Raw genomic sequence first — 10,100 nt, forward strand, 5'->3', positions numbered from 1 at the left:
CAACAGTTACAGACGTGTTACAAGGTATCAACACTTAAATTGCTCTTGTTAACAAGTCAGGCAAATGTCACCAACACCACAAAAGCAAAGACCATCCCCTTTGTCCCTTCCTCTATTCTGCCCTTGGGTTTCATTTCTCCTTTTACCATTTTAAATACTCAGTAGAATGAATCTTGTTTAAACCCTGGTAAGAAAAAAAAAAAAAGTCTATCTCAGTAGTTCTCAACCTATGGGTTGTAACCTCTTTGACAAAAGGGAATTCTATCTCCAAAAATATTCATAATTCATAACAGTAGCAAAATTACAGTTACCGAGTAGCAACAAAAGTAATTTTATGGTTAGATGTCACCACAACATGAGGAACTGCATTAAAGCGTCGAAGAATTAGGAAGGTGAGAACAACTGGTCTAGCTATACTGTGTTCATGTTGGACAGGTCTGGAAACATGAAACATTCCTGTTTTTTATTTTACTAACACTTTTTTTTTTTTTTTTTTGGTTTTTCGAGACAGGGTTTCTCTGTGTAGCCCTGGCTGTCCTGGAACTCACTTTGTTGACCAGGTTGGCCTCAAACTCAGAAATCCGCCTGCCTCTGCCTCCCGAGTGCTGGGATTAGAGGCGTGCGCCACCACGCCCGGCTTTACTAACACTCTTAAAGATTATTCTAGATCATGTGATCTTTAAGAACATTTGACTTTAGGTTTTAGGGATATTTAATGAGCACTCATCTCTAGACCAGTCCAAACAGAACTGTAAGAGATTTTTTTTTGTTTTGTTTCCTTGTTTTTGAGACAGGTTCACTCCTTGCATCTTAGAACTCTGTAGACCAGGCTGCTCCCAAGCACACAGATATACCTGAATCTGCTTCACAAGTTCTGGGATTAAAGAAGTGTACCAGGGTTGTCCCCTCTGTAACTGGGGGAAGGACTCTGCAAACAGCCAAATGTACACGGTCCCTATAGCTTTAATTTTAGAATGTTTAGTCCTGATTCAGTTTATGTCCACTTGGATTTTTATACAAATTTTGTTCTTTTTTATTTATTTTTGTTTTTATGAAACAGTGTCTCTCTGTGTAGCTCTGGCTGCCCTGAANTTTGCTACCCTGAAATAGACCAGGCTGGTCTGGAACTCACAGAGATCTGCCTACCTCTGTCTCTCAAGTGCTAGGATTAAAGATGTGCACCACCAAGCCCAGTCCAAATTCTGTTCTTGGTGAAAATGAAAGGTTCAGTTACTGAGAGAGGGGAAATTTTTGATGAATGTCTATGCAAAAGACTTAGTTCAAAGGTTTTCATTTGCCCTGTTTCCAAACATTTTCCTGTGCTCTCCCTATCTAGTGACAACGTTGCATCCCAGAGAGCTGCTTTACAGGAAGCAGTACAGAAAGTGTCATCTCTAGGATACAGAGAGGATGTTTCTGTAAGGAAGGTTGCGGCATCTTCACCTCTTGTGAGAGGGCAATCTGGACGTGGCTGGTAGACATGTCATCAGAGAATTATGTCCACTTCCAGTCAGGTAGCCTCGGGTAGGTGCTTTTGGGATACTCNCCCTCAGAACTGGGGTTCTAATCTCCAAGTACATAAGGAGATGAAATGGAGAACAGATAGTCTGTCTAGCCTTTATGGGTCAAGTATGGGTTCAAAAGCACTGAAGAAGACACATNGGGGAGAGCAGCCTTGGACCAGAGCCATCTTGGAAAACTNGGGTCCAAATGGGAATCAGAGGATGGCACCAGGCATAAGGATATCCTGCCTCAGGAGCCCAGGGCAAAAGCATCTCTGAAGGGAAAGGACACGGAGCTCTGAAAGTAAACACCAGACTCACAAGCTCAGACCAAGTTTGACTTTAGAAACAAGTGCAGAGCCTCAGGCAGAGATGCAGAAGAGCTGCCTCTGCCCACATGGTTAAAAATCCTGGCTCTGCCAGGCAATAGTAGCACATGCCTTTAATCCCAGCACTTAGGAAGCAGANGCAGGTGGATCTCTGTGAATTCAATGCCATCCTGGTCTACAGAATGAGTTCCTGGACAGCCAGAGCTACATAGAGAAACCCTGTCTTGGAAAAAGCAAACAAGAAAATCTCCTGGCTCTTACTGACTCCATCGTCTTCCCTCTGCTTCTGCGGACCCCAGGTGATTGGGTAGCTCAAGCTCTCACTCCCCACTGGGCACCGGAAACCACAGAGCAGAAATTTCATATCCATTTATCTCTGTCTTGAACTTTCTAGGTGAGGCTCCTCCAACAAAGCCAAGGTTATAAAGAGAAAATCATGTAAACTTGTTCTGGGTTGTATGTAGCATAAGATCCTGCAGAATTAAGGTGCTAAAGGGTAGGGTATGTGTTTGTGGACAGTCAAGCTCCAAAAGTGGTATGAAAAAAACTCCACAAGGCGTGTTGCCTAGACTCTTCTTGGCTCTCTGTCACATGAAGTCTTCACAGGAGAAGGGAGGAAGAAGCCAGAGAGTGACTTTCTGGATTTTGTGTATTGCCTCCTGGAGGAGGATAAACAGGAAAGGAAGCCGGACTGTGGTTGCACACGCCTTTAATCCCAGCACTTGGGAGGCAGAGGCAGGTGGATTTCTGAGTTTGAGGCCAGCCTGGTCTACAAAGTGAGTTCCAGGACAGCCAGGGCTATACAGAGAAACCCTGTCTCGAAAAACCAAAAAAAAAAAAAAAAGGGAAAGGAACATGGCTGCCTCTTTACTCTTTCCTTGACAAAATGCAGTATTTGAGGTATGTTTGGTATGTTTCCTATCCCTTCATCTCAGTAAACTGAAGGATGGTGCATGCCTTCAATAGAAGTCCAGGATAATCACGAGGCCCTCTTCTGTGGGTCCTGGCCACGTCCAAGGAGCTCAGACCAGGTTCTCATACCTGGTGATACCTGTGAGTTTCTCACACAGGTCTTTGAAGCAAGGTCTCTGCTTGGGGTCTCTGCTCCAGCAGCTGAGCATCAGCTTGTGTATGTTGGGTGGGCACTCCGGAGGGCAGGGCATGCGGTAGCCAGCATCCACCCTCAGGAAGGTTTCATGATTGGACATGCCTGTGGCCCATGGGAGAAGAGAAATGAGAGCTAGGAGACTGATCCCTGGAAGCCACACCCAACTTCCTTTGGCTCCTCCCTGGATGCTGACACCTGCTAGAATGACCACCATCATGCCCTGGACATGTTGTAGCACACTGTCCGTGGATGTTCCGTTCCCTGTGGATGGTGTCTCCGGGAAATGATCCCAGAAGCATGCTCCCAGATGCTCAAGGAATGAAACAGGGGTGGGGTCTGGTTGAGGCCCTGGGAAACACCTCCTGTCATCTCTGTCACCCATTCAAGACCTGCCCTGATTCCAGCTCACTATTTGTCCACCCTTGGAGACATTCTTGGGGCAATACCTGGGTAGGGCATCTGCCCCCTGCTGAAAATTTCATGAAGAAGAACTCCAAAAGACCAGACATCAGACTTGATGGAGTAATGTCCTCGGGAAAGTGCCTCAGGTGCTGTCCATTTGTAGGGGACATTGTGCTCATGGGAAAGGTAGATGTCCTCCTGTGGTAAGATGTCTTATGGTAGGACCTGACACTAGAGAGAGCTGCCACTTGTACCCTTCTTGTGTAGCANTGACAAGCATGGACTCCAGGGTCCTGGTGAGCAGGGACAACCACATTGCCTATTGCTGTCTGACCCACTGACTCCACCCCACTGCTACTATGGGTAGCTACCACCAGTGCTGCCAGAATCATGGCTAGGCCCAGTAAACATGCCAATTCACTAGGATTCTGGGTCAGGGAAAGACAAGAGCAGAGTTACAATGCATGAATACAGGAAAATCTCTAGGTACATGGCTATGTCTGGCTAGGTTCTCAAAGCTAGATCAGTAGGGCATGAACAAGGCTGTGACTGTATAGATAAAGCCATCTTGCTTGCCCATTAATGCCACCCTATCAAGAACCCATCTTGCTTATGGCTAGGTTCAGCTCAAGGCTTGGGAGATAAAGCCCTACCTCCTGCTTCTGTCTCCTACCTCCAAGGGACCTACCTTGACAAGCCTGGCCAGCCCAAAGTCCCCCACTTTGCAGAGATTGTTCTCTGTAACAAGAACGTTCCTCGCAGCCAGGTCACGGTGGATGTAATTCTGAGATTCCAGGTAGCACATGCCCTCAGCAACCTGTGATGCAAAGTCCACCAGCTCCAAAATAGGCAGGGCTTTGTCATCAGAGTCTGTAAGGTGATCAAAGGCCAGAGTCAGCTGGCCAGAGACCAGTCCTCATTTACTGTGGCTTCGAANGCTACAGCAAAGAGCAGCTGGCTTGGCTTAATTGCAAAGTGGGAAGGCCTAGACCTTCTGCAGTTATGTACCTAGAGACAAAGAGCATATTCTTTGTCTGACACCCTTCTGGGAATCATAAAGCAATCTAAGGTCAAGAGCATTGCTGCAAGATATTCTTGGTATGTAGCCATTGAACACTCTAGATAATGCGTAGCCAGCAAGTGCTACACCTACAAGGGGCATGAGTTTCATCTCTGGAGACTTCTTCTTGCAGAAACTGCTTATGAGATCAAGCTCTTTATGAGAAACATAAAGAAAAAGAGAGAATTTAGAATTTAGANAGAAGCTGGTGGGCTAAGGCAAGTCACTAGCAGGCTACACAAGCCTATAGTAAAGTAACCTCAGCTAACTGTGAGGATAGAAATTGTGAGAGAGAGTTCTTTTCTGTACTTTTTCAAATTTTATGATCAGCAATTGGTAGATTTTTTTGNACTTAATAAAACCATTTACTTGTCTCCTTTGTTATGTGTGTATGATGTGTGTGTGTACGTATGTGGAAGTCAGAGGACAACATCGGGTGTTAGTCTTCACCAGTGACATTTCAGGATGGTTTTCTGGTTTGCTGCTGAGCCAGATAAAACAAGAATTCTCCCATTGCCTCCCATCTCACNGTAGAAGCCTAGGGGGTAACAGAAGCCCGCTCCTGTGCTTGTCTTTACANTAACTAGTTCTGGGGATTCAGACTCAAGTCCTCATGCCTGCCTAGCAAGCACTTCACCCACTGAGCCATCTCCCCCACCATTGTTTTTTTTTTTTTTAACGATTTGTATGTATGAGGCAATGTAGCATGTGTGATGTAATGCATGTACTGATTATTAAGGGTGTGTGCACATGTATACATGTGTACATGTGCATGTCTTTCCTTGATTGTTTTATATCTTTGNTTTTGGGGGGCTTGGGGAGGGAAAGGAGAAAGGTTCGAGANAGGGTTTCTCTGTGTAGCCCTGGCTGTCCTGGAGCTTGCTCTGTAGACCAGGCTGGCCTCAAGCTCAGAGAGCAGCCTGTCTGTGCCTCCAAATGCTGCCTCCAGCACTTTCACCCAGAAAGGAGACTGGAGCTTTTCACTTACCCCGCAGTAGCTGCAGCAGGTTCCCCTTGGGCATGAGCTCCGTGATGATGTAGACCGGGTCCCCTGCAGTCGCCACAGCGTACAGTGACAGGATGTGCTTGTGCCGCAGCTTCTTCATGGCCTGAATCTCAGCCTGGAAGGTGTGCTGGTGCAGGAGATTGTCTGAGAGACATCAACCTCAATGAGTACAGCCCTCAACCTGTGCCCCAAACAGGATCCTGGCCCAGACCTCCTGAAGCAAGTCAGGCAATGTGGTCAACCTAGGAAGACAAAGGCTGGCCTCCAAGCTACCACACTAAATGTCCATTTGCCCTCCTGTGCCCAACTTGGTCACAATTGCCAAAGTCAACATTTCCCAGCTGGATGTTTTCAAAGTCCTGGCTGATCTGATTCTTGAGGTTTCAGGTATAAACCTGAGGGTGACGTTGGGATTTGAGAAGAAACTCACATTTCCAGTGACTTGTTTAAAAACAAAAACAAAACAAAATCAGGTACAATTGAAAGAAGTTACTCCCACCATGATGCTGTGGGTGCCCAGCAAGTGTGTTGGTATACCCTCAGTGGGGGGAGACTGGAAGTGCCTACTAGAAGGACTAGTGGGGAAGCAGCATGTGACCATGTTGAGTTAGTCCTGGGCCTGCTCACCTCTAGAGATCACCTTCACAGCCACACGGACCTGGCCTTTCCAGAGCGCTTCAAAGACCTCTCCAAAGTAGCCGGCCCCCAGCTTCTTACAGAGTGTGAACTCCTCCCTCGGCCTCTCCCAGTCATCCCAGTGGGGCAAGGGCTCAGTTTTGTGCTGGAGAGNCAGAAAGCGGTGGTAGGAATGGGGGCTGGGTCGCCCAGCTTGTCTTCAGGAAGGGCTTGCTCCAACCCCTCATGAGGAGCTCTATTTATTATTTATTATCTATTTTTTTAAATTTAGAGACAGATCCAGCATAGTAGTATCTGGATATCCTCATAAAATTGCTGCTGTCTTCATCCATCAATGTTAGGGACTGGTCCTCAGCAGGAACACATCTGAGCTCTGGTGAGTCAGTGTAATAAGAGCAATAGCCAAGGAGAATGCCCTGTCCTGTGCCCCATCCCCTCCTCCCCATATTGTACTCTACCAGTAGGACCCTGGGCAACTATGTCACAGAGGAGCCAGTGGCCTACCTTCCAGCAGGGCATGGACAGCTGTAGGCCATGAGACAGGCTCTGGGTCTTATGGTAGTCCACAAGCTCAGACAGACTGGAGAAGGATACCGCCTCATTCAGGTGCAGCTGACCCACGTTGTTCTTCCAGATCCTGTAATGTCGCACAGCCTGAGCATCCCGGACTGGGGTGGGTGGCCGGCAGAAGGAGACATAAGCAGGCATTCTGTCCTATATGTCCCCCACTTTGCCTCCCTCTGTTCCCAGTCTGGACAATGCTTGGCACTCCTGTTATAAGCCATGGCTACTCTGTTTCCGGTACTCCTAGGGTATTAGGCCACAAGCACAGTGGAACCCGTGTAGAATCTTGGCTTCCATGACACATAGGCCATGCCAGAAAGCAAAGGAAAACCACCCAACCTGAAGAGGAGTGCCTGGTTTTCTGGCTCAAAGGCTGAGGGCTTCCAGTGGAAGAGGAAGATATCCAAGACTCCACAACCAGAGGAAAGGCCTCAGAGCTAACATAGGCAAGGGGAGGTCTGAGAAGCAGTACCAGAGAGGACATAGTCTGCTCCTGGCTTCTGGCTGACTCTGATCAGGAAGGCACCCTTCGAGTTGTCCTCAGCCTGCAGCCTGTGCATGGCCTCTGAGCGGGAGATGCAACCAAAGAACCACCTGCAAGAGAAAGGCTCTGTTCAGTCTAGCTGATCCCTACCCCGGATCCACATCCATCTTGTCTCTCAACTACCTAACCCTTGCCCCACCTACCTGGAGTCCTAGATACCCCCTTGGCTCCTGTCTCACACTCCTAACTCCAACTAAGCTGCTTCTTGTGCTGTTCCTAATGTGCAGAGGCCTTTCTGCCCATCCTGGATCCTGAAAGTCCTAAATGGCTGCTTCTGGGCACCAGGAAAGGTCCTAGAGGCTNAGAAGNGGGACAGGTAAACACTGCCTACCATTCTGCTCTGGATGATGACCAAATGGGGATCNCCTGCAATTCTATGTTGTGAATGTCTCTTAACACGTTGTAGGCCCTAAGCTGTAGATATCAGCCTTGGCCCAGAAGTAGGAGAAAAGTCTCAACAGCAGCTCCCCGGTACTGCTTCTAGGCTTATACTTTCATATACATGGATGTATAACCACATAGCAATTTGCACATGTGCACTTGTGTACACAGACATGCACTGAGATACAAATGCACGGGTGATCATATGTTCCATACACAAATGTGCACTCACAATGCACTGACACATGTCCTCATAATGCACACTTGTGTGTGTACCTACCCATGCACTCACTCATTTGCATACTTACCCAAGCTTGCATACATACTGATAAGCACACCCTTAGGTATATGCACAGACACGATGGCATACAGCACATACTCTCTCATACATTCAAAAGCATTTATACATACTGGCTAGCACTGCAAGGGATGGACATGCCTGAACTGAACTACAGGTGGAAGTTCTTGGAACTCCATGGGTCATCTCCAGCTCAAGCCCTTGAAGCCCACCTCCTCTGGTCCTGCAAAGCTACAGAATCTGTCCCACTCTGACCACGTTGCCTCCTCGGCTTTGCTCCTCCTCTGACATGGTCACCTGTACTAGATTCTCAGGACCTCGGGGCCTTTGCTCTTGCTATGTTGGCCACATGGTTTCAGTTTCTGTCTCTGTCCCTCTGCCCCTCTTGCCTCTCTCTGCCTCTGCCTCTGCCTCTCTNTCTCTGTATCTCTGTCTCTCTCTGTGTCTNTCTGTCTCTGTCTCTCTCTCTCCCAGGCTGCCCTGGAATTTAGTGATACACCTGCCTTTACCTGGCTCTCCTCATTCTTCTATGCACACCACCCATGCCTACCTCACTCCTGACATGGGACCCTGTCTCTGGAACTGTCCTAAGTACCATTTACTACGTTTGTTTTTTGTTTGTGTGCTCACAATCTTCCAATGAGCACAATAGGTGCTCATTGTGAGATGAGGTGTTAGGGGTCTTGGGAGTAAAACAGTAAGAAACCACTGCTGCTGGACCCTTCCTAATCTTAACTCAGAGCAACCTACACAGCTTGGCTCCTTGGGTAGCTGTGAACATGCCCACATCAGTCACTACTGAAGTTCCTCAAAGCCTCCAAGGGCTCAGGTATGTGGGAGGCCAAGAACAGTGGACTAGGGTGCTTCAGAGAACATGTAAACACTTAGCACGGTGCTTGCACCACATACCCCCTGCCAGGTGATACAGATAGGTGTGTCCCAGCAACCTTCTCTCTCCCTAGTTAACTAAGTCGCACATCTGGTTTTGGCTGTTTGGAAAGTGTACAAACTTCACACCCCAAACAGCTCTTGAATTCCCACATAGACCTCGTCCCTCACAGCCAGCATCTTAAAAATCTACACTGGGCATTCTGGACCCATCTGGGGCCTAGCAGAACAGTACTTATGGCTGGGAAGTGGTCATGGGTGGGTCCAAAGTAGAGGCCCCATCCCTGAGTGTCACTCAGGGGCATAGCCTCATCAGCAACCCTGTGTACCAGGATGTTAAAAGATCAGAGTATGACCAATTGAATTTCAAGCTAGAACCTTACACCCTCTGGCTTCCCAGTCCAGCCCAGTGCCCACCCACCCTCAGCCCTCCCGCTGTGCCAACTCCCCAGGACCACTCACGGTTCAGACTCCACAGTTTCCTTCTCAGCCAGGTAGTTGTGAGGCACGTAGCCCTCAGCCAAGGCCTTGCCTTCTGCATCCAGNAGGATGGCCCACCACCACAGTTCCTCCTTCTTGGTAACATGGAGGAGGTCTCCTGCCTGAAAGCTCAGCTCCTCATCTGTCCGTGCCTTGAAGTCCCAGAGGCCCACGTACTTAGGACCCAGGTGAGCCTTGTCCCAAGACACCATGGCAAGCTTAGTGGCAAAGTCACTGTGGCCTGCTCGTGGACACTTAGTACTGGTAGGGGTAGGAGGGACTTTTCCCAGAAAGCCAGTCACACCTACTTCCTTATGATGGGCAGGAGAGCAGCCACACCCAGCACTGATTAGAGATGGACTATCCCAGCCCCACCCGAAGGCTCTTCTAAGCCCTGTATCTTCTTTTGTCCACAGGATAAAGCCATGCTGTGTGCTCACACTCAGTGAAAGCCAGCCAGCTAAACAACCCCTTGACAAGACCTAGCCACAGTTACATGGAATACCCCATGAGTCAGCGAGCACAACACAGGTATCAGCTGAAGCCTTATCCTCTTGAGGTGTGAGTCTTGGAACTAAAGGATGGGGAGGGGAGCAGAGGAGGGAGATTTCAAGGATGCTGGGCAGGTTGCTAGAANAGAGTAGAGAGCAAAGCAATGCCTTTTCTATATGCAAACAAAAACAAACTCCCTTACACCNGCTGCTCCCTACNGCTAAAGGAGAAAGCCTNCTCCGTGAACGCATGTTAACCAATACTGAGAGTTGTGAAAGAGTTGACATTCATGACAGCCGCCTCCCTGAGCAGGTGTCCACCCTCTAGACTCTGACGGGACTAAATCTAGACACCAAGGAAGTCAGGCAGGGCCTGAGTTGGAGACAAGGAAGAAACTAGGAGGGTTTGTG

The 10,100-nt window shown here is 48.3% G+C and overlaps 1 protein-coding gene across 3 annotated transcripts in view; it reads right to left on the reverse strand.

Moving 5' to 3' along the window:
• Positions 1-1,134: 1,134 nt before the first annotated feature.
• The window catches only part of LOC110284564 (protein-tyrosine kinase 6), an 18,926-nt gene continuing 9,960 nt past the window's right edge, over positions 1,135-10,100 (reverse strand). Inside the window, exons 1-8 of one of the 3 annotated variants that reach the window (XM_021150327.2) lie at positions 9,181-9,699; positions 7,080-7,201; positions 6,548-6,711; positions 6,035-6,188; positions 5,390-5,551; positions 4,030-4,211; positions 3,386-3,539; positions 1,135-3,041 (exon numbers count right to left, since the gene is read on the reverse strand). In XM_021150327.2, coding sequence (XP_021005986.1) covers positions 2,854-3,041; positions 3,386-3,539; positions 4,030-4,211; positions 5,390-5,551; positions 6,035-6,188; positions 6,548-6,711; positions 7,080-7,201; positions 9,181-9,410 — 1,356 coding nt within the window. In that variant the 5' untranslated portion in view covers positions 9,411-9,699 and the 3' untranslated portion in view covers positions 1,135-2,853. Of the gene's footprint in view, positions 3,042-3,385; positions 3,540-4,029; positions 4,212-5,389; positions 5,552-6,034; positions 6,189-6,547; positions 6,712-7,079; positions 7,202-9,180; positions 9,700-10,100 lie in introns of those variants that run through there. The other 2 variants (XM_029474620.1, XM_021150332.2) reach the window with 2 other exon arrangements.

Source organism: Mus caroli, chromosome 2, assembly GCF_900094665.2.
Source record: "Mus caroli chromosome 2, CAROLI_EIJ_v1.1, whole genome shotgun sequence".
NCBI lineage: Eukaryota > Metazoa > Chordata > Mammalia > Rodentia > Muridae > Mus > Mus caroli.